Source organism: Cetorhinus maximus, chromosome 11 (assembly GCF_964194155.1).
Source record: "Cetorhinus maximus chromosome 11, sCetMax3.hap1.1, whole genome shotgun sequence".
Classification (NCBI taxonomy): domain Eukaryota; kingdom Metazoa; phylum Chordata; class Chondrichthyes; order Lamniformes; family Cetorhinidae; genus Cetorhinus; species Cetorhinus maximus.
Window position 1 is genome coordinate 75496575 of NC_135889.1, and position 24972 is coordinate 75521546.

The window sequence follows — 24972 nt, forward strand, 5'->3', positions numbered from 1 at the left end:
GAAGCGCAGGTCACAACTGGATGCAGAAGTGTAGATGCGGCCTCGACAACGTTTTCTGCACTTGCAACATGACCTCCCTTTTCCGACATTCTATTCCTCGGCTAATAAAGGCAAGTCTGGCTTCGACCTTGTAAAACACCTTATGTTCCTGTTCTGCTACCTTAACGGGTCTGCCCAGCAAGGTCCCTGTAATTGTCGTGACTTCTCACGGTCCTACCATTACTCATGTATTCCCGTACCTTGCTGGTCTTGCCCAAGTGCTTAACCGCACACTTATCCACATAACATTCCATGTGACATTCCTTAGGCCATCTGACCAGCCTCTCTGTATGCATGTGTAATGTTTGGGCCTCCTCTTGACTATTTACCACCCCACCAATGTTCGTCTCCTTAGGTTCTTGAAGGGGAAAGGGATGAATGGTGTTAGTGACTGAACGCTAACTGATGCACTGTCCTTGTTGTTAATTTCAGCATCACCACCGCATGGCCACCAACAACAAGTCCAGAGCCTCCCCTCCACACCTGAGGGCGAACACTTGCAACTTGGGTCACATCCTTTCAGCGAGCCAGGCACCAGCGCAGCGACTACCGCATCGGTGGGGATTATGGCATCGGCTAGTGTCCCGGGGCACAGTGGAGAGGGCACTTCACAATCGCTGGAGGAGATGGCATGGACAGAGAGTGCCGATGGTGCCAGCAGCCAGAGGACTGCAGGGGACCAGGCACATGCTGAGTCAGGCCATGATGATGTGCCTCTGGAGATGTCAGCCATGCAGCAGCTGCAGGACAAGCGGCTGGGTGTACGGGAGCATCTGGCAGGGTTGCATGAGGGTGTGCTTCACTTGGTTTCTGTGTTGGAGGAATCCAGGCAAAGTGTCAGTGAAGGCATGAACCTCAGGACAGAGCTTCAGGCTTCCTCCATTGAGAGATTGGCAACTCTCATGGTGAGGGGCTTCCAGCGGATTGAGAATCTTCTGATTGGGTTACGCTCTGACCTGCAAGCCCTCAGTGCTAATGGCCACAGGTGGTCATTCGCAATGTGGGAGATGTTCTGGGTACCGTGTCGCCGCTCAGTGCCCATCCATCTGCAGTGAGCAGGGAGGTCCAACGTGACCTCAAGTCGGCGCAGCAGCTGCCTGTCGTCACTGCGAGCTCCTCTCAGGGCGCTCCGGATGAGGGCAGCAGCTCCTCCGCCCCTCTGCCAGTGACCGTTGCATCCATTGAGGCTGTGACAACTGGGGAGGTGCCAGTTCTGGAACTGGCCACTTCCTCCCAGGTGGGACCAGCACAGGCTCCACGGGCCAGAAGACGCCCGCCAAGGTCATCGAGGCCAACAGGACATTAGAGTCAGCAGGCTGTCTCACAAGCCACTCCGAGCGATGGGGCGGCACCTAGACGTAGCACCCACAAATGTAAGCATAAGGCACGTTAGGCACTCCACGGGTTTGTCACTGGTGATTTTGTGTTGGCCCCAGATTAGGGAATGTTTCATTATGTACGTCAGAGCGACATTTGTGCTGGTGGTGCCTTGATGGCCTCATGTGTGCAGTCTATTGCACCCTGGACGCGGGGGAAGCCAGCAATGGCTGCGAAGCCTCTGACTCGCCTGGTCTCAGCGGAAGTGGATGAAGGTCAATGTCCATCTGAACAGAGCGTCTGTAACCTGCTTGACCCAAGCATGTACAGCTGATTGGGAAACACCGCAAAGATCACCCACCGACCCCTGGAAGGAGCCAGATACATAGAAGTGGAGGGCAACTGTGACCTTTAGAGCCACTGGCATGGGGTGTCCACCCACACAGTTAGGGGAGATCTCAGGGCCAATCATCTGACAGATATAGTACACTGTCCCCCTTGACAGCCGAAGCCTCCTTCAGCACTGCACCTCAATCATACTGAGGTAGCTGCTTCGCCGCCTATATACCCTGGCAGCAGGATAGTGGCGTCTTCTGCGGCCCCTTCCACCTTGGACAACCTCTTGGCCTTGCACCCCTTGTGCCTGCACCTGGCCTCCCAAAGGTGGCTCACCTGGAGGCTGATTGTCCACTCCTGGCCTCCTCCTTATTCTATCCCTCCCTTCCTCCTCAGGGGAGCTGCCTCCAGTGGAGAGGTCAGAACCCATACCCAGGCTAAATGGAGGCCTCCGCAAAGCTGCAGGCCCGATAAAGGTTACTGTCTGCAGATTGCTGAGCTGAAGCTTCAAAGTACAGAGAAAGCTATTGGAAATCGATCTGAACTGCTAACAATCACACAGGCAAGTTTAAAACACTTTCTGCATTAAATACTTCAGAAAAAACATTAACAACCTCTCTGAGCCCACATATCCCGCCCGTGGATGAGGCTTGATTAAAAAATCAGTTACCTGCCTGCCCGTTGGGCCCGTGTGCCGAGGCGAAGATCGCACAGGCTCATCAAAATCGGCTTCAATTGCCGAGTTAAGGAACTTAACAAGGCCTTTAATTAATGGCGGGCGGGCGCGCGTCGTGCTTCATAGCGCCCGCCCACCTAAATATCGCGATGCCGCGCGCTGACGCCAGGATGCTCGCGCGACATTTTAAGCGCTGACGTGCGGGCTCCGCCACCCGCGCGTCAAGCATAAAATTCTGCCCAAACAGATCAGCCATGATCTTATTGAATGGCAGAACAGGCTTGAGGGGCCGAATGGCCTACTCTGCTCCTATTTCGTATGTTTGGGTGATTGCCATTTCTCACCAACAAGGCAGCAGCAGAGAAAGGGCTCTGTGTCCAGGTTTTTGAATACCTGGCTCCCCACCTACATTGTTTTCTACTTGACTTTCAAACTTCTGTATCTACAAGACTAATTCATCCCTACAGGCCCATCTCATCGTGGAAGTTCTCTCTAATGGAGAAGTGGATTATCCAGCATCAGCTTTCAACCTGCTGACTTGGTTAAAGAATATACCGGTGGACTTTGGATTCTCATGAAACAATATTTCTTACTTTTGCCTTTGCCTTGTAGCTCTTTCTGTTCTCTATCCCATTTTTATTGTAGGAATGAAAAGGAGGCCACATTGCCCCGCCTCCTTTCACATTTGAGCGTGTGTCAATAAATTAACTTTTATAGTTCAGCCTATCTCGAGTTTGCTGTGGGGTTATTAGTAGAGAATTGGATCACACCAAAACTGAGGGGTTGGGAAAATATGCCACCACATATAAAGCGGGAAATCAAAAATCTGGAACACCTTTCTGTTTATGGATAGGTAGTGAGAGGAGAAATCAGGGCTGTTTAAATTAATCCCCCTCCTGTACAGAACACTAGGATAATTTATAGAATAGTTTATTTGTAGAATATCAAATGGCATAATTGAATTTTGATATTTTCAGGTGAAGTTACAAGGACTTTAACCTGGAAATATTGTATCAATTTGGATCCGGGGATAACAGGGTCTACAGTATGTACACACAGCAGTGTGATAACCCTTCTGTCATTCGTCAGTTCAACCCATGTAGCCTAATTCAATGACTTTTTCAACATATCATCCCTCCCACCAGCACCATCTGCCTCATTTACTAGGCTGTTTGCATTGGATTATATACCACTGATCACTAAACAATTCCTTTGTTGTCTGTTTTCTAGCCTTTGTTTCATCTGCCTTCTATGCTCACTTACTAACTTCCTGTCTTTCATTTCCAGCTTTGTTTATCGCCCTTCTGAATCTATGTTCAGGTTCCCAACCCTCAACCCGTGTATACATTGGGGTCTTCCTTTTTGAGTCCTATGGTTGGGGGTGTATTTTGATTTTTGAGGAGGGTGTTTTGAAAGGCAAAAGGAGAGGAGCTGTGGAGACAAAATCATTTTCTAAACAAAATTTGTGTTGCAATTTCTATCTCAGTAATTGTTTTCACAATAGGTTTGTAAATACACTAAATTCTTTTAGGGTCAGCTCCCTGAGTACCGACAGCTTTTGCTAGCTTTCCAGGGTGATATGAATACATGTTTGCTTAGATTTAAACCAGAGGTGTTACACAACTTTTGCTGCTTAGAAAGATTAGAGTTTACACTTTTCTTACCTTCATGAAGCTTGCTGACAACCAGCTCCACATCTGCTAATGAATGTATGCTGATCAGTTGACTTTCATTGGATTTACAGGAACTGCTTGCATCATCCCATTTCAACTCTTTTGTGTTCATATAAAAGCAGAAGCCATTGAATGGAAGCCAGCCAGCTTCACATTCTGTACTGGAGTACTTCCAAGGATCTGATAACAAAGCAGCCACAATAATTTTGTAAATTTAATACAACTTCTACATTGAGTATTGCTGGAAAAGAGAGACATGTCTAAGCTTCTCGTCTTGCACTCATCAGGACACTCGCAAGAATACCACATAAGGGGAAAACAGCAATTTATACAGTATGTGAAAAGAGCACTGATTTGTTGGCAAGGGCGTTGCCATGGAGAATGCACCACTGATGACGACTGACAGTTAACTGCCAAGCATTGTTTGAATTTAAACCAGGCAGCTTCACCCTGATTGGTCAAGGCATTGCCCTGAGGAATAAGTTAGCAAACGGCTGTCACTTATTTTGTTTAGCTTAAACAGGCACAACATGTGTGCATGTTGTCTGTCTGTCTGCAAAGACCAGGGCTTTACGTATTAATATACGTAACTTCCAGTATACACAAATGTGCCTCACTGTGAGCCCGACTGACAATCTTAAATTGGTTGTCAGCGTAATTTTTAGCACACTGAGGATTATTTAGTAAATGTTGTCCAATCGCTGAATCACATCTAATGTTGGACACTGTTTTGAGTTTTGCAAGCATGGGCTGGTTGGGTATGGTCTGTACCCTGCCCGTTGCAAACAATGCCTGGGATATGCTGTTTGATATGATCTGCCAGTCTTTGGGTCGTATGGCCCACATACCTAGCATCACACTGGCACTGAACTTCATATACACATTACTCCTTTGTGTGATAGGCAGAACATCTTATTGGCTTGACAGCAGCTTCCTATTAGTGACAAATACCATTCCTGTTGCTACTGCATAGTAGCTGTGTGAAACAGCTAACTTCATCTGTTGCTCAAGTTTTTGAGATACATTGCCCTTCCAGGGTAATCCAAGGTAGACTTTTTAGGACAAAGTGATGGCCTTAGGCCCACTCATGAGTTTGCATAATGTACAGCATGAAATGAGGGTAGCCATTATCCTGCAGGATGTCTTTGACATGTCCTACTTCAGCATCAAGCTTGCAAGGTGAGCAAATGGCTTGGGCCCTATTTACAAGGTTGCCGATAAGATCGATCTTATAGTGTGTCGAACTGTAAGAATCCCAATGCGTATATTGACTAGTAAAGGTAGGCTTGCGGTAATCTGTGATAGAGAATCCCCTGGTAGATTTCACAACTACTACCTCAAGGAAGGGGAGATCATTTAACTGCTCCATTTCATAGGTGAATTTGAGCACAGGATGGATTCATTAAGACATGTAAGGAAATTGTTACATTTGCTATATTTAATCCGCAGCTGCATGTATCATCCACATATCGGAACTATGCGAGGGGTAGGAGGTCAGGTGTCATTTCATCGAAGGCACGTTTCTCATGGAACCCAATGAAGATGTTTGCGAGAGTTGGACCTAGAGGGGATCCCACAGCAACACCATCTATTTGGGCATACGTGATGTCATTAAAACTGAACTCAGCTGTGCGAGTTGCCAAGTTCCTAAGTTCAACAAATATTGACTCACGCAATGGTGGCGGGTCTAGATCGACATGACATTGTGCTGCAGTGCAAATATACATGGCTTCCTTAAGTGGAACATTGGTGAATAGGCTAGCAATGTCAAATGAGCACATGGACACAGCATTGCTATCGATATGCAAGTCCTGTATGGCCTTTGCAAACGTGAAGGAATCCTTCACTGTGTATGTGGAAAACTTGGTCAAAACTGGTTGTAACAATTCACCCAGCCATTTGGCCAATTCATGTTGTGCAGAACCGGTTATGGATAAGATGGGGCATAGAAGGACATCACTTGTGTGTGTCTCGGCCAGCCCACATATACGTGAACGTAGCAAAATGTGAAGATGAACCTTGTCATATGTATCGTGCGTAGCTCATCACTCTCAGACAAGTCCAGCAAGCGTTTTTTTAAACGTACTTTTGAGCAAGGCTGTCCAGCCATGTTGAGCGACAGGTCCAATGGATACGAATTTGGACTTGTCATTAAGAATGATGTGCATTTTGTTGATATAGTCACACTTGTTAAGGATGACTATTCCCATCCCTTTGTCAGGTTTACTGATGTGTATGCCCAGGTTGATCTTAAGTCCTCGCAACACTGACTTTCACATGCAATGCGAATGTCTTAGACAGGTTGTGCAGAATCCAGCAATATGTGCGCTAGATCAACTAGGTACACTTTCAAGGATTCAGTGTTTTCAATGGATGCTGATTCGCGGTGGGATAGTTGGAAGTAGAGAAGTTCAAACTCAGCTAATATCTCTTCCTGTTTGATTTGAGATGAAGGTACACCAAAATTGAGACCATGTGCAAGAACAAACTCCTCATTTTCCAAGAATACATGGTCAGAGAGATGTGTTACTTATTTAGTGGCATAATTAATTGCATTGCCAAACTGCTTCTGCTTGAGTGAGTTTATGAAGTGGACCTGTTTCAAATGGGTACTGTTTATGGCACAGCCATCTATTGAAGCAATATAGCGGCATAAATGGATCAAATTAAGAAATTTGTGCAGCTTAGACCAAGTGCAGTGTAGGGCATGGCGTAAATTAGTAACCCCATTACAAATCTGTTCAATCTTATCTCGCATAAACACTCGGTCGACCATGGGACTATGTCTTACTTTAAACATTATCGATATGTTTGGAAATGAACATGTACAAAGTAAACAAAATAAGTGACAGCCATTTGTGGACTCATTCCTGAAGGCAATGCTTTGACCAGTGTCATGCTGCCAGGTTTAAGTTTCAAACAATACTTGGCAGTTAACTGTCAGTCACCATCAGTGGTGCATTCTCCATGGCAACACCACTTGCCAGCAAAACAGCACTCTCCTCATGTACAGTATAAATTGTTCTTTTCCCCCCTGTATTGGGATTCTTGCGGGTGTCCTGATGAATGCAAGACGAAAAGCATAGACATAAGTATTGCTGAATAAAGAGACAAGTCCTGTACCATCAAACAACTCCTACATTTTTTTTGCAATTTCCTTCTTTTATATTAACCTAAGAAAATTAATATTTGGCATTTGTAAATAGTAGAGTAGAAATTGTTTATGGTGCCCTTGCTACAGGTGTAAATTCTGGAATGCAACATCTTGAAAACCCCCCAACCTGAAATTGGTCAGGCCATTTTCTAGCTATCCTAGGGGGGGGCACATTGTGCACTTGGCCTCTTTCATATTCTAATTAGGGACCTAGGGTGGTATTTAATGCCCTCCCCTGTGGCGTGTTCAGTGGTGGCGGTGGGGCATTTAACCCACTGGGAGGGTGGCAGGTGGGAACTCTACCACCTTCCTGCCTCCATCTGATTAAGTCCATAGCGGAAAGGCATGCTGATGACCTTTCCCCTGTCACCACCATTTGAGGCCCTTACTTGGGCAATTAACTGGGTGGGGGGTGTTGTCATGCAGAAAGCAAAACAAGCAAACCCACGTGGAGGGTTGCTTGCAGGTTCCTGGCTGGGGGTGGAGGGGGGAAAATGTAAGTAAGTCCCTTGTTAAAAAGACACTCAATCAGTGCCAGATCGAGGGATCAGGCATCAGGATTGGGGGGGAACCACCCCTGCCCTTGCTGCTGATCCCCTGCGACCCTCCTACCACCATCCCTCACCTGTGGTCTGGGATCCAGGCCTTGGGTGGGTGTCATACTGGCACGAGCCACTGACTCCATGGTGGTGTTGCCATTGGATAGAGCTTCCAGCCTCTAATTGGTGCCTCTACCCCCAGGGTCCTTGATCCCAGGAAAGGCCCACCCCTGCCCAGCTCAGTGTCTGACTAGCACTTAATTTGGCGGGTCTTCCCTAAAAGAGGTGACACGGGGCTCTCGTCGGCTCTGCAATCGGCTGGTGAAACCTTCGTCACCTCCATTAAATTCCTTAAACAGACGCTGTGATGGTCTCTTATTTGGAATTGGGCTGCTGAGATTGGAGCAGGCCTTGAATCTGTTTCACTCAAGTTTTCAGGATCTGGATGCAGCCTTTCCAGTGATTACAACTGAAAAGGAGTGAGTAAATACACATTTTTAGAGCCAGGAGGAGCTGGGATACTTCCAATAGCCCCTGCAGCTCTCATCAGCCCCTCATCTATAGTTCTTTCCCTCCCATGGGATTTACTTGAAGATTTAGCTGTCAGTGGAGGCAGCTCACCATGAATATTCAGATGAGGCCTGAGAACCAATCTTTTGTGATCCTTGAGTGCAGAGATCATTTACATACCTGTCTGGTGCTTTAAACAAGTGTTAGAATTTATAAACAAATTTTATGAAGAACAGAAATTTGATGACCAGCGCAAATTTTAGAAAATACCATTTAGCTTTGTAAATCTTAAACATTCAAAACTCTCAAAGTTAAAATGATCCTACCCTAGCATCAACAGAGAACAAAACCAACCTTCAAAAATAAAAATTTGGTTAAGGTAATGAGGATGCACATCCATCAGTGAACATTTAATTCTTTCCATTTAATTCACATAAAACATTAAAGGGATCATATCCTAATGAAACATTAAATTTTACCGGGGAGATGGTGGTGTTAATGTCACTGCACTGGTAATTCAGAGGCCCGGGCTAATGCTCTGGGTATATGGGTTCAAATCCCATTACAGTAGCTGGTGGAATTTAAAATAAATTAATAAATCTGGTATTATAAAGCTAGTCTTAGTAATGATGAGCATGCCACCGATGTCATAAAAACCCATCTGGTTCACGAATGTCCTTTAGGGAAGGAATTCCTGCCATCCTTACCTGGTCTGGCCTATATGTGACTCCAGAGCACTCTGGTCGACTCCTAATTGCCCTCTGAAATGCAAGCCACTCAGTTCAAGGGCAATCAGGGATGCACAGCAAATGCTGGCCCTGCCAGCAACACCCACATCCCATGAAAGAATATTGTAAAACACCTACTTGTCGTTTTATTGTGTTCTTAAATAATTCTGTAACTGGTGGTGCATGGTTTTATGTAACCCATGAACAAAAATCCTCTCAAGAATCAAATATTACCAAGTGAGGAAGTGGGAAGTCATTCAGCTGGTCATTGCATCACAGTAGCATATGACCTGATTTTGCAACTTGAGATGCATCACATGGCAGATTGCCAACATTGGGACATTTGGAGAAGTGCCAAAACAAAGTAAAGCATTTCCAAAGATTGAAAGCAATTTACTTTGGCAACAATTGTGCACAATTAATTTGATGGTTGGAAAGTAGCATTGGAGATCATTTTCTGCCCTCTGACCCATGAAATGATGTTTTAACATGTGTATTTATGTCAGGATAAATATAAATTAAAATAACTTATACATCCATAGGTACAATGAACAAATCATACAATATTCGAACTCTGGAGTTGTGGCAAGATCACTGGAGTTCTCAATCTTGGGTAGCTTCAAACTTACATTTTTCTATAGGGTACATTTTCACAGTTTAAATAAGGTGTGCGGGGAAAAGAGAGGAATGAAGGCAATTACTATATTAGTTGAAGCAACCAAATAGCTCCCACGCAGCAGGTTGGACATGTAAATATTATGGGAAGACTGGGTGCCTCAGGTTTAACTTTGGCTGGCCAGGCTTCCGGGGGCCTCAGATAGCCCAACAGCTAAATTGGGGCAAGTACTGCTTTGTAGAAGCGGCAAATGCCTTTGCTGTATTACTCATAGATCGAGGAACAGGTATGTTTTCTCCTAGTCCACCAAGCTTATCTGCTCATCATTAGACACCAGCACCTCTACCATTATAGGAATCCAACCCTCCCCACATCCTATCGAGTGCCAATCCAGTGCACCACCTCACCCCCAGCCTCGAGATCAGCATCCACCTCACTCCACCCTTTCTCTTTCCTCCCAGTTATACAGCTACAGGTTCCCTGCCTGATCCTGGCCTCCTCCAGAGCAGTCCCCAGTCAACAGGCAGCTATGATTTTCAGGCAGACTTCCAGGCAGGGAATGTGCTGGAGGACACATGCAATGACGTTAAAGCTGCACAGCATGTAGGGAAAGTTAGGCATCCAGGATTCCCAAGCAAACTCCTCCCCTCCTACTCACTAAATCTACCCCAGTCAAGATTGAGGTCAAAGGTTCCAGGCTATATGTCATAGGCAAAAAAAGCACTGACAAGAAAACAAAATATTTAATGAGATATGGAGATAGTTTGTAAGCTCTGGAGGTGGAAAAAAAATCTAAATGCAAGAAAAAAAATCTGGCAACGCTGATGTTAAAACAGGATTGAAGGGCATCTGGAGTGAAAGACAGTACAGGAGCTGAGAACAATTGTTTACTCCTGATCAATGTTTGGAACACAGCTCAAAACAACAAGTTATTGAAATTAAACCAAAGCAATTAAATAAAGCCAACCTCAAGTGATGGAAAAGAATACAGATTTCCATCCCAACACATGTGCATTGAAAAGGTCCCTAACAGCCTCCTGCAAGAGAAGCTTTGTAGTTTTAGCCCCAGATTCTGGTTGTAATGCACATAAATGCGCATAAAGAATGATGCAATTTGTTGTATTCCTATATTTCTTTGTTTCCAGTATACAATCCCAGCACATGTGCATGGATTTCCAATTATATTCAGACAAGTTCCTCATTCATCCGTTTTAGATCTTGAGGAGATATTACATTAATCCTAATTTTAATAGGTCAAAGAAGTGTCTCGTCTTTCATTTCACCTCCCCCTAGATTCTCAAGTCTCCAGCTTTACCAACAGATGGGAGCTTATGTCCCTCCCATATCTTAGTTACTCAGCCTTTTTCCATTACATTCCCCTGACAATTTCTGACCCCCCTATCAATGTCTGTATTCATTATGCACTCGCCATCTACCTGAGTATTTCCAGCATCTTCTGTTTTAATTTCTCCTTTTGTTGCTGCCTTTATCTAACAGAAAGAAAAACACATTGGGCTGAATTTTACAGGCCCTTGCAGGTGGGAAATCAGGTGTGTGGACCCATAAATTAGGATACCGTACCATTGGTGATGGACTGCCCACCCTCGCCATGATTTAATGGATAGTGGGGGAGGCATCAGGGCGTCGCCTGCCCATAGCCCAATCGAGGCCCTTAAGTGGGCAATTAGTGGCCTCATCCCACAACTGCTCCAATTTAACAGGCGGCAGTAGAGGCCTAATATGTAGCCTGGCAGGTTTAACACTATGGGCTGCCGGTCAGTGAATGGGGAGGGAGCCCCTTGTGCCAATTGGAGGCCACCCTCCCCACAGTTTTGCCTCAATGCGTCTGCCCTCCCCACCCTGTCCAACATGATCCCCCACCCCTCTCACTGGGGCCTGCCAACCTGGCCCTGGTGAGATAACGGACTTACCTGCGTTTCGAGGCATGCATGGTTCCTCTTCCTCCCAGGCCTCCTGCAATACTGACAATGGCCACCGATCCTGGTGTGATGCAGAGCTGCTGGCCACCAGTTAGCTCTATGAGGCAGGACTTTCTTCTGGAAACGGATGGAAATCTTGCCTCTTACTAATTAAAGAGCTGCCACCCAAAAAATTAAAGTGGATCGAGCTGGCAAAGTGGAGGTGTGCTTTTCCCTGATGTTTACACTGGGATGCGGGGATTCCGCTCTCAGTGTATAATCCAGCACAATATCACAGGGAGACTGTTAAAATGGTGCTGTTACTCTGCTAATGTTGCACAACTGCATAATTTTCCTTGAGTGATTGCGTTTTTTTTTAACCAACACCACTCTCCCATACCATGTGCATACTATTTTAGGTGTCACTTTGCTTCCTGAGCCCTGATCAGCATGCTGTATGAGGTTCCTTTGCTCAATGTAATTGATTAGTGCATTCAAAAGATCAATCAGAAATGCAGTGTGATATTTAGTCCCATTTCAGGGGCCACAGAGTGCTTTAAGCTGATCGCGGATATGTCATGTCTCTCCCCAAAGTGAGGTTTTTTGCCCTTCCCTAGCTTTGGTGTTCCAATTGATTCCCTATAATTCATTATTGAATAGGATGCAAGAATAAGTAATTTGCCACATTTTGCTGAGAAGGAAAAGCTAAGTAGTTTAATTTATATTGTACAACTGGTAGCTGGGGCCACTGAGTTGCTTGCATTTTGGTATTCAGTATAGCAGTTTATAATCGTGACCACACTTCAAAAGTGCCCCTTTGGCTGCAGAGTACTTTGGGACATCTTGAGGTAATCAGTGAAAGGTGCTATATAAATTCTAGTCTTTCTAATGTCTAAGCAATTCCACCCCATGTCCCTAGCATAATTTTGATAGTGACAGTGCCAAATAAGACAGTCCAAAATGACCATAGAAGAAACAATTGATAAAGTTTAAGAGCTGAATCAGTAATAGAACAGGAGGAAATAATTTCACAAGGGGAGAAAAAAAACAAATTACACTTACCAATCGTCTCGCCCCTCGTCTGATTGAGCTGTTTCTTGCATACAAAAGGTAGGGCAGCTTCACAAGGGCTAGTTTGCCAGCGACCATCAGAATCAGAGCTCATACTAGCACAGCTGGATTCCTCAAGATGGTATAATATACCTAAACATAATAAATTGCAAAGTTTCAACGGAGAAGTCTCACTATTTTGTGGGAATAACTGTTTACTTGGTTTGATTTCAGAGGGGCTTGAGGTAAATTAAAAATGTGTGTTACATTCTACATCTTCCATAAAATGATCAGTTCTTCAATTAGATCACTGACCGCTTGCACTGAATGAGGCAGACAGCATGGGAGAGAAATGCAACAGATATAAAATGATGATGGGAAGGAAATAAAATCAGAAAACAGTTAAGTGGAATGGGAGAGACAGAATAAGAAAATACAAAACCAGTAATTGAGAAAATCACAGTTTTAAGAAAGCAGGAGGAATAGAAAGAGAATGATTTGGATAACTGAGGGATGGAGCAAGAAAGAGCAGAGAAAGGAATGATGAATAAAGGACAGGAAACAAAAAGAGGAAAGGCAGAAAATGAAAAAAAGGTCCTTCCTATAACGCTCCGGTTGACTTCACATGATCACTACCAAAACCATTTTTACTTCTGAACCGACAAAAATCCAAACATATAATTTAGTTGTGAATTGTTATGGTGATCTGCATTGACTCTTAGCATTGAAATCTCTTGTCTCCAGTAGCTTTCTGCTATTAATCACACATCAAGTTTGAAAATAAGATAGCACAGCTTTGTAAATGAAAAAAATTTATTTACCATCGTCCCAGTTAACAAATACTAGAGGTGTTCCATCCGACCACTGCCAGCCACCAGCCATGTTCAGTTGATTTAGACCAATCCACATTTTCTTTGGAACATTTGGTTGCTCTATTAAAAGATCACAGTAATTGCCATGAAATATGTAGAAATATTTAATTCAGGTAATATTTAAGAGCTTTGGAACTACACTTCGGGCCAAACATGTTGCTTTGGTTAATGTTTCTGCACATTGAACAAACAGCCATAGCATCTCCGTAAATTGGAATTTAAACCCAACAGATTGGCTCCAATATTTAGGAGGCAGTGGGGAGGTGTAAAGGGAGCAAGATGGCAAGCACTAAACCCGTCAAGGCTGGGATGCACAGGTCCTGCTGAATTCAGCAGCAGGATCTCAATAATAATTTTTTTCTGGCAGGTTGCCAGTTGAGAATTCCAGTGGCAGGTGGCAGCTCGGAACCCTTGTGAGCTGAAGATTGGTGGGTTGGGGGTTGGGCAGCCATGATATCTGGGCAGGCTGCTGACTGAACCTGGGAGTAGGGGGGGAATGGTGGGCAGGTCAGTGATCATGAGGCAGCCTGCAGATTGGGGCAGGGGGATGGGGTGATGAAAGAGGCTGCAAATGACAGAGCAGAGAAGCTAAAGGCTTCTCGAGGGTAAGGGAAAGTCTTGCCTTCTGGAGCTGGCAGCTCCCACCTTCCTTTCATTGCCAAGTTTCCCCAAGTCCTGACAAATACAACTGGCACCAGTTAAATTTAAATTCAGCCTCCCAACTGCAGGGTCAACTAGCAAACCATCGCACGGCATAAGGAGTTGAGAGAACTGGCTTGCTTCCACAGTTAGATGATGATTGTCGACCAATTAAAATTCATGGCTGTGGCCTGAATCATTTTACTTCATGTGAGAGTAGGTAGCAGCAATGGAAGAGCTAAAAAAAGGTAAATGCCATACCACTATACTATAAACAGGAAATCCATTTGCCGTTGTATGGATGCCACCTAGTGTTACAAATCAATTATTTATGATACTTCAATACAAAAGCTGGAAAAATTAAAAGACCCTGCTGAGTCAAAGTTCCTGCTGCAGTGTAATTATTCCATTGTAGGCAAATGGTCAATTATGTAGAAATTACACATAGAAAAAGGCTGTTCAGTCCACAAATCCATGCTAATGTTTTAGCAACACATTAGCAGTAGTCCTAATCTCATACATCCACTATTTCCTCATCTCCCTGGTTGTTTCTCTTGTGATTGTACTGTTAATAATACATTTTTAAAAGTTGACATGATTTCTCCTGCAAACACCAACTCTGGTTATGCATTCCAACCCATGTAAAGAGAAGTTATCCTGATCTCTGCCCCTAATTTAATCTTCCACATGTGTTCCTTTTTAAAAAAAAATCTCTTGAATCACTGGAAAAAGCCTGCCTATACCTAGTTTATCCCATCCCTTCAGAAATTTAAGCACCCATCAAATCATCCATAATCTTATCTGATCCAATGATGACCCCAATGTTTCAGAATTTTTCTCCGTATTCCTATTTCCTCGTATCAGGCACCATTTGAATGATTCTGCACTGTACCCTCGGTGTTGCTCAACATTTTTCCTATAGAATGAAGCCCAAAACTACAATTAGTACTCTAACTGTGATCTTACTAAGATTTGCATTTCAACTTGCAAGTTCTGCACCTCTTGCAGTATTTCAACAGCTTTATTTTTTTTAAATGTCATACGTCACTTAATGAGATGCTTTTAATATCTTGTGAACCTGAACTTTCAAATTCCTCTGCTTTCCCACATTAGCCAGCCTTCACCCAAAATAGAAATTTTATATATTTATATAAATATATAAATAAATCAAAATAAGTTGTAGCATATTGAACTACAACAGCAAAGCTGGACTGAACATTCCACAGAATTTTAACTTAACATTACCAAATAAGTTTGGCATTTTTTACATAGCATTACAATTGTAGCTTGATTTATATTAACACTGACAGATTGTGAAAATAGAGGCCAAGTCATGGGCACAATGGGACAGAAAATCTTGGTGTGTTTTGACAGCTTACTTCATGTACACTCTGGATAATTAACACTAACTTACCAGAAATGTACTTTTGTACTTTTGGATCAGCAATGCTCAGTAAATCCCCTCCTTGACTCTGACAGGAAAGACGGGCCTCATTCCAGGGGAGAAGAGATTGAAAGTTAAATTGGTAACAAGTCTGTTCTGCACTATCTTTCTTCCAGGATGTTTTGCATTCACTATCTGTAAAACAATCAGTGAAACAGAATTTACTTTTATTATAAATAAATACAACAAATAGTGATACACTGTTTAAATAGTTAATTTGAGGAAGGGGAAGGAAATGCAAAAGATGGCATTCTTGATAATTTATTCAAGCAGTTAGAAGAAAATAATTGCAGATCTGCTGTCTTCAGCCCAATAAAAAGCTAAAATGTTAACAAAAGCACCATATTTGTCAGTAAGCTTTTGTTCCAGACTACTAACAATTTCCCAGCGACAGGACAATTGTTTCCACGTTATGGTAACTGTGTGTAAAAAATGAACTCATTTTAGGTTAAATTAATTGACAATATTGTGTAAAGTTGTTTCAGGAATGAAAGCTGGCATTTTCTGTTTCTGCATTCCCCCACCTCACTCAAAAAGAGAAAACAAAGACTTGCATTCATATAGAGCGTTCCACAACCACCAGACATCTCAAAGCACTTTCCAGCCAATTAAGTGCTTTTGAAGTGTAGTCAGTTGGGCCTGTACTCACTGGAGTTTAGAAGAATGAGAGGTGACCTTATTGAAACATATAACATTCTTAGGGGGCTTGACAGGGTAGATGCTGAGAGGTTGTTTCCCCTTGTGGGAGAGTCTAGGACCAGAGGGCATAATCTCAGAGTAAGGGGGTGCCCACTCAAAACAGAGATGAGGAGGAATTTCTTCTCTCAGAGGGTAGTCAATCTGTGGAATTCTTTACCACAGAGGGCTGTAGAGGCTGGGTCGTTAAGTATATTCAAGGCTGAGGTAGACATTTTTAATTAGTAAGGAAATCAAGAGTTATGGGGACAAGGCAGGAAAGGGAAGTTGAGGATTATCAGATCAGCCATGATCTCATTGAATGGTGGAGCAGACTCGATGGGCCAAATGGCCTACTTTTGCCCCTACGTCTTATGGTCTTAAAAGCGGCAGCCAAGTTAAGCACAGCAAACTTCCACAAACTGCAATGCAATAACGACCAGATACTCTGTTTTTGTGATATTGATTGAGAAATAAACATTGGCCAGCACACCAGGGATAACTCTCCTGTTCTTCTTTGAAATATTGCCATGGGATTTTTAAAAAAAAACACTCACCCAAGCAGGCAGATGGGGTCTCGGGTAATGCGTCATCTGAAAGACGGCACCTCCAACAGTGCAATGCTCCCTCTGTACTGCCCTGGAGTCTTGTTTTCTTGTGTTCAAGCCCTGCACTTGAACCCAGAACCTTGTGACTCAAGATGAGTGTGCTACCAACTGGGCCACAGTTGATACAGTAACCAACTATTAAATGACTGGGGTTTTTAAGAAGAAAATAAAAATACAGAAGTGGAAAATTGCAAGCCTAAATCAAAATATATGTGTGTTCAATTTTGGGGAAAAGTGTTTAAACTTTTAAAAGTGTTTAAAGTGGTGAACAGTATTTAAATGTTTTCACCTTTTTCCACAGAAAACATTCACATCTGTAGATATAAAAAAAACTCTCACTGTAGTTTGCACACAGTGTCCCCAAGAGTTAGAAGTCCAAGTAGCTGAGGCTACTGGGACACTAGTACTTTTCATAAAGCCCCAACAATCCGTTGCTGGAATATGTGGATATCGGATTCCATAATTCATGTGTTTTGGAGGCTTAACTTTCAATTTTAGGAATATAACTTTTAGGTTGGAGATTAAGGTGTTAAATGAAAGATAAATGGAAACCTCGATTAAGAATCTAGTAATTAACAACCCAACCCTGAAGTGCATGCAAATCAAACAAGCTTGGGTTGATTGCAGTTAAAAGCTAACCTATGTTTATCTTACAAAGATCAGAGTTGGAAAAGTGTAAAACTTAAACAATGAATGACCCATCTCTGGGCTTGTAATGGAGCCAGGAGGGCTATTCCGTCTTAGTAAAAGATGTAAATTGCCTATCTAGTTCCCAGATGAAAAGATGCCAAAAGCAGCTGGTTAGCAAGGGAGTTCCTTGATAGGGACAGTAAGTCTGGTGAGAGGGCAATTATATCCATTAGAGATTTAAATTATTCATATGGGTTACAGAATCAAAGGGTTTGGTTTTGAAGGTTAAAGATAGTTAATTTACATTTCTGTTTGGAACATTCCCAAGTATGTCACATTTTCACGGATGCGCGCTGTGGGGGTTTTGTTTAATTTATCTGGGTGTTTCTCACAGACGGCAATTGCAGTTTTGGTCTTGTGTAGGCTGCAGCTCACCGAGTCGGGGAAGCAAAAGGAGATAAATGTTGGTCTGCATCTTAAACAGAAACAATACTAACTTTAGCGTTCACCATGTGGAATGCGAGAGGGGGCTCGAGCTCAGTTTGGAATTCGTGAGGGGGAAAGAAGCTGGAATATCTGTCGAGCAGTGGGAAACTAGGGGATTGGGAAGCCTACAAAGACCAACAGAGGACAACTATAAAAGAAATAAGGAGGGAGAAGATTAAATGTGAGGGTAAACTAGCCAGTAATATAAAAGAAGATTGCAAGAGGTTTTTTTTAGATATATAAAGGGTAAGAAAGAGGAAAAAGTGGACATTGGGCCGCTGGAAAATGACGCTGGAGAAGTAGTGGGGAACAAAGAAATGGCGGAGGAACTGAATAGGTACTTTGCGTCAGTCTTCACAGTGGAAGACACAAGTGACATCCCCAAAGTTCAAGAGAGTCGGGGGGCAGAGGTGAGTATGGTGGCCATTACCAAGGAGAAGGTGCTAGGAAAACTGAAAGGTCTGAAGGTGGATAAATCACCTGGACCAGATGGATTACAACCCAGAGTTCTGAAGGAAATAGCTGAAGAGATAGTGGAGGCGTTAGTGGCGATCTTTCAGGAATCACTGGAGCCAGGGAGGGTCTCACAGGACTGGAAAATCGCTAATGTAACCCCCCTGTTTAAGAAGGGAGTGAGGCAAAAGACGGGAAATTACAGGCCGATTAGCCTGACCTCGGTCGTTGGTAAGATTTTAGAGTCCATTATTAAGGATGAGATTTCAGAATACTTGGAAGTGCATGGTAAAATCGGGCAAAGTCAGCATGGTTTCATCAAGGGGGGGGTCATGCCTGACAAATCTGTTAGAATTCTTTGCGGAGGTAATGAGTAGATTTGACAACGGAGAGCCAATGGATGTTATCTACTTGGACTTCCAAAAGGCCTTTGACAAGGTGCCGCACAGGAGGCTGCTCAGTAAGATAAGAGCCCATGGTGTTAGAGGCAAGGTACTAGCATGGATAGAAGATTGGCTGTCTGGCAGGAGGCAGAGAGTGGGGATAAGGGGGTCCTTCTCAGGATGGTGGCCGGTGACTAGTGGAGTTCCACAGGGGTCAGTGTTGGGACCACAACTTTTCACTTTATACATTAATGATCTAGATGAAGGAACTGAGGGCATCCTGGCTAAGTTTGCAGATGATACAAAGATAGGTGGAGGGACAGGGAGGCTGCAGAAGGATTTGGACAGGTTAGGAGAATGGGCAAAGAAGTGGGAGATGGAATACAACGTGGGGAAGTGTGAGGTCATGCACTTTGGTAGGAAGAATAGAGGCATAGACTATTTTCTAAATGAGGAGAGAATTCAGAAATCTGGAGTGCAAAGGGACCTAAGAGAATCCTGGACTAGGACTCCCAAGGTTAGCTTGCAGGTTGAGTCGGTAGTTAGGAAGGCAAATGCAATGTTGGCATTTATTTCGAGAGGACTAGAACATAAAAGCAGGGATGTGCTGCTGAGGCTTTATAAGGCTCTGGTCAGACCACATTTAGAATATTGTGAGCAATTTTGGGCCCCATATCTCAGGAAGGATGTGCTGGCCCTGGAGAGGGTCCAGAGGAGGTTCACGAGAATGATCCCAGGAGTGAAAGGCTTAACATATGAGGAACATTTGAGGACTCTGGATTTAGAAGGATGAGGGGGGGATCTGATTGAAATTTACAGAATACTGAAAGGCCTGGATAGAGTGGACGTGGGGAAGATGTTTCCATTAGTAGGAGAGACTAGGACCCGAGGGCACAGCCTCAGAGTAAAGGGAAGACGTTTTAGAACAGAGATGAGGAGAAACTTCTTTAGCCAGAGAGTGGTGAATCTATGGAATTCATTGCCACAGAAGGCTGTGGAGGCCAGGTCATTGAGTGTATTTAAGACCGAGATAGATAGGTTCTTGATTGGTAAGGGGATCAAAGGTTACGGGGAGAAGGCGGGAGAATGGGGTTGAGAAACTTATCAGCCATGATTGAATGGCGGAGCAGACTCGATTGGCCGAATGGCCTAATTTCTGCTCCTATGTCTTATGGTCTTATAGCTTAGAGCTACAGTAAGCCTAGTGAAAACCACCAGTTTAGGCTTTACTGCACTGCATTCTCCAACTTAAGTTTGAGCTAAAAAATCCACAGTCGTAAAGTTTTGAAGAGAATTTGGAGGATCACTTGTTGAAAAGCCAATGGAAGGGTCCTCACAAAATTCCATTCCTCGGAGAAGAATAACTGGAACACAAAGGAGGAATTAAAGTGAAATTCAGAGGGATGTGGTATACCCTGGGTTGGTCCTAGGAAAAGTGAATGAACCTTCAATATTTCGTAAGATAAGGGAACTCTTGAGGAGAAGAAAGAAGCAGAACTGACTTTATAACGTAAGCCTTTATAAACTATAGCTAGTGTTAAGTTAATGGTGCTTGCTTTGTTTTATTTCTCTTCATATACAGTAAAGTTTGTTATTGTTTAAAAACGTGAAGTCTTGTGGCACAGATCTTTCAGTTAATCACTGGGTGTTCAGATTTCTCTTTAAATGTTAACGGGTTCTATAGGAATCATGACATTATACACACATCCATTCACTACCCCTCCCCTTCCACTCATCAAAAAAAATCCTATTTTGTAGCTTCTAAAAGTAAATCGGGAGTTAAGTTTAGAAAAATAGCAAATGGAATTGCAAATTGGAATTGCGATACTAATGATGCAAGCCTTCTTCGATCTATTAGACATCAGGATGGGCACATTGGCATGAAGTGTTGAATGATCGTGCTGTTTAAGCTCAAACTGACCATTTTCTTCACTGTACAAAAGTATGAGGTAGTGGTCAGAGCTTAGGGCCAAGGCAGCTGAAAGCAAGATTGCCAATGGCAGAGTAATTAAAACCAGGGATGCTCATGATGCCAGAACTGAACGGGTGCAGAGATCTCAAAGGCTTGTAGGGATGGAGGAAGCTGTAGAAAAAGGGAAGGGTTAGGTCATGGATGGATTTGAAAAGAAACATGACAATTTTAAAATTGAGGCACTGAGACAGGGAGCCAGCAAAAGTCAGCAAGCACCGGGGTGGTAAGTGAATGAGATTTGGAGCAACACACGTGCAAAGTTTTGGATAAGTGCATGTTTATCTTAGGTGAAAGATGAGAAGCCAGCCAGGAGAGCATTGGAACAGTCAGGTCTAGAGACATGAGGATTTCAGCAGCAGACAATTTAAGGGAGGATCAGAGTCCGGCAACATTACAGAGTTGAAACTAGACAGTCTTGGTGATGGTGTGGAATTGTGGTCAGAAACTCAACTGAGATTGCAAGTTGGCTTGTGCAGTTTTAGTTCCCAGGGATGGAAAACAGTGGACAGGAAACAGAGTTTGTGGCAGGGATTGAAGACAATAGCTTCAGCTTTCTCAATATTTAGTTGGAGAATATTTCTGTTCATCCAATATTGGATGTCGGACAAGTAGCATGACAAGTCAGAGACAGTTGAAGGTCCAAGATGGTGGTGGCCAGATAGAGCCGAGTGTCAACAGCTTATGGGTGGAACATAATGCGGTGTTTTCAGATGACATCAAGCGTTAGCATGGAGATGAAATATAGAAGAGGGTCAAGAGCAAGTCCCTGAGGAATTCAGGAGATAACAGCATGCGAGTGCGAACAGAAGCCATTACAAGTGATTGTGTGGCTAAGATTAGACGCAAGAATGGAACCAAGCTAGGGCAATTCCACCCAGCTAGATAACAAAGGAGCAACTTTGGAGGAGGGTAGCATGGTCAACAGTGTCAAAAGCTATGGGCAGGTTGAGAAAGATGAAAAAGGAATAGCTTATCATGGTCAGTCACAAAGAATGTTATTTGTGACTATAACAAGGGTCATTTCAGTACAGTCTCTAGCCAGAAAATATGATAGGATAGAGTCAAACAAGATGGGCAAGGATTTCGCAAGCAACACTTTCAAGAGCTTGAGAGAAATGGGAGGTCAGAAATGGGATAATAGTTTGCAGGCAGAGAGTAGTGGTCAAGAATAGTTTTTTTTTGAGGAGAGGGATGTTGACAGCAGATTTGAAGCAGGAGGAAGAGGAAACAGTACCTGAGGAAAGGCAACCATTAACAATATTAGCTAATATGGGACCCAAGAAAAGAAAGAGTGGTCGGCAGTTTGGCTGAAATAGGATCGAGGGAGCAGGCAATGAGTCTGAATTATGAGGAAAGTCTAGACAAAGTTGGGCATTGCACCCTGGGTAGGAGGGTTTTAATTTAAGCTCAAACAACACCATGGCCTAACAAGCAGCTGGCCCGTCAAGAAGCACCAACAGAGAGGCCCATCTAATTTTAATGGTTGGGCGTCATTACCCTGCCTCTGGTCCACTTCCCAATCAAAATATACTGGAAGTTGTCGGGAATCAGCTATCCAGATGTTACAATCAGGTGGCAGGAGGCCATCACGTGACCGCAAGAAACAGTTGCCAGCACTAAGTTAAGTCTTTAAAATAAAAAGAATCATGTCTTAAGATAGTAAAATTATAAATGTAAGATCTCTATCAGGAAACTTTTCTTGACACATTGTGTTGAACACAATGAATGAACATTTACATAGAGTAATCGAGGTGAAAGCTATGGAATCCTTTAAGAAACTGGTGAAGTGCTATAGATATCTGCATGGATGATTTAAGTCATTAATCTCCCTAATTCATAATTATGATATAAGAAGTTAGACAATAAAATTACTGCTTAATTACTTAGCAATTTTGGCACGACAATTGCACAATAAAATACAGAATTACATATCAAAATACAAAGAAGCATATATAATTTACAAATTAATTTTAAATTTAAATAAAGGCAAGTTTGATATGAGACATGACAACAAGTCAGTGAGGGGCAGAATATATCAGGTTATAAAGGACAACAGAAAATAAAGAGAAAATGGCAGTGAGGCAGATACTCTTATTGGCAGGACTTATCAGCAGTGTCCCTCAGGGATTTGCGTTTGAGCCTCAGCTATTAGTCAGTGTCATAGAGCTTAAAGCAAGAAAAGAGGCCCTTCGGCCCATCGTGTCCATACTGGCAATCAAGCCCTATTTTCCAGCACTTGGCCCGTAGCCTTGTATGCTATGGCATTTCAAATGTTCATCTAAGTGCTTCTTAAATGTTGTGTGAGGGTTTCTGCCTCTATCACCCTTTCATGCAGTGACTTCCAGATACCCCCCACCCTCTGTGTGAAAAAATGTTTCCTCAAATCCCCTCAACCTCCTGCCCCTTACTTTAAATTTATGCCCCCTGGTTATTGACCCCTCCACCAAGGGGAAAAGTTTCTTCCTACCTACCCTATCTATGCCCCTCATAATTTTGTACACCTCAATCAGGGCCCCCCCTCAACCTTCTCTGCTCCAAGGAAAATAATCCCAGCCTATCCAATCTCTCTTCATAGCTGAAACGCTCCAGCCCAGGCAACTTCCTGGTGAATCTCCTCTGCACCCTCTCTTGTGCAATCACATCCTTCCTATAGTGTAGTGACCAGAACTGCACACAGTACTCCAGATGTGGCCTATCATTTTATACAGCATGTTAATTGATAACTTAGATGACAGGCTAGAAAGCCTTAAATGCAATTATGACACTAGGATATGCATAATTGTAAGCAGTGCAGATTGAAGTATAAAATTACAAAGAGATATAGACTGATTAAATGAATGGGCAAAACAGTGGCAAATGGATTTCCATGAAGGAAACATGGACTTAAAAAAAGGATAGAAAAAGACACTTTCTAAACAGCGGAAAGCTAGAAAACAGCAGAGGTGGCCCGAGCAGAGAGATCATTAACATGACAGAAACAGGAACATCGGTCTGGTCGGGCGGAAACGACTCTCGTTCCTCCGGCCTGGGTATTCTGCTGCGGGGAGGCAACTTCACCGTCTCCGAGGTTAAGGAGGTGGTGGGCAGGCGCCTCCTCGTAGCAGACGTAATGTACAAGAACGCTCCACTCCGGTTAATTAACGTGTACGCCCTGTCACAAGGGGCCGAGCGGCTGGAGGTTTTTCAGCAGCTCCCACTGCTGCTGGCGACCTCCAGGCCGGTCATTCTGGGCGGTGACTTCAACTGCATCATCGATGCGGCTGGATGATCCAGCAGGGCGACAGCAGATTGGACGCTACGTCCAGATCCCTGTTGGAAACAGTAAAGGATGCCAAGCTGCATGACGTCTTCAGCAACCCTGCAGACGGAGCGCAGTGTAGATACACCTGGTCACGGCCAGACGGGTCCATCCGTTCCAGGATAGACTTCCTGTTTGTGTCCCGTGCATTCGCAGTCAGATCCACCGACGTCAAGCTGGTGTTTTTCTCTGACCACTGCCTCCTACTGGCTGACTGCCACTTAGAGAAGGACCAGAGGGTGGGCAGGGGGGCATGGAAGCTAAACGTGCAACTGCTGACCCCAGAGAACATTGAGGAGCTCAAGAGGGATTACAAAGGTTAGAGAACCGTGAAACCCCTCTGAGTCCCTGACACACTGGTGGGAAGCGATCAAGGGAAACATCAAGAGGTTTTTCATCCTCAAAGGCACCCAGAAAGCTAGAAAGGAACAGAGGGAAATGTCTCGACTCCAGAAAAACATGCAGAATCTGCTCCGGCTGCGGTCGATGGGGGTCGATGTCAAGGAGGAACTCCAAGAGATGAAGAGCCAGCAAGCCTCGCTCTTTGCCTCGGAGGCCTCCAAGATCATCTTCCGTTCCAGAGTCCGCTCCGTTGAGCAGGATGAGACGTGCTCACGTTTCTTCTTCCAAAAGGTACACAGAGAGAGCTCTGTGATCAGCAGCCTGAAGGAAGAAGACGGCTCAGTAAAGTCATCGCAGTCCGACATTTTGAGGATCAGCAAATCCTTTTATGCCGGATTGTATGATGTGAAGCCCACAGACAGCACGGCCTCCCAGTCCTTCCTGTCCTCTATCATGGAGGTCTTAGACGACAGTACACGGGAGAGCCTGGACAAACCGCTAACTCCTGACGAACTGACTAAGGCCCTTGAGTCCTTCAAGAAGAGTAAAACTCCCGGAAGTGACGGCTTGCCGGCGGAGTTGTATTCGGCTCTGTGGGACTGGATCGGCCCAG

The 24972-nt window shown here is 43.9% G+C and overlaps 1 protein-coding gene across 1 annotated transcript in view; it reads right to left on the reverse strand.

Annotated features, from left to right (window-relative positions):
• ly75 (lymphocyte antigen 75) overlaps positions 1 to 24972 on the reverse strand; it is a 158037-nt gene that overhangs the window by 103975 nt on the left and 29090 nt on the right. The window contains exons 4-7 of the mRNA XM_078552240.1: positions 15483 to 15647; positions 13379 to 13489; positions 12570 to 12710; positions 4033 to 4221 (exon numbers count right to left, since the gene is read on the reverse strand). Of these exons, the coding sequence (XP_078408366.1) occupies positions 4033 to 4221; positions 12570 to 12710; positions 13379 to 13489; positions 15483 to 15647 (606 nt within the window). The remainder of the gene's footprint in view (positions 1 to 4032; positions 4222 to 12569; positions 12711 to 13378; positions 13490 to 15482; positions 15648 to 24972) is intronic.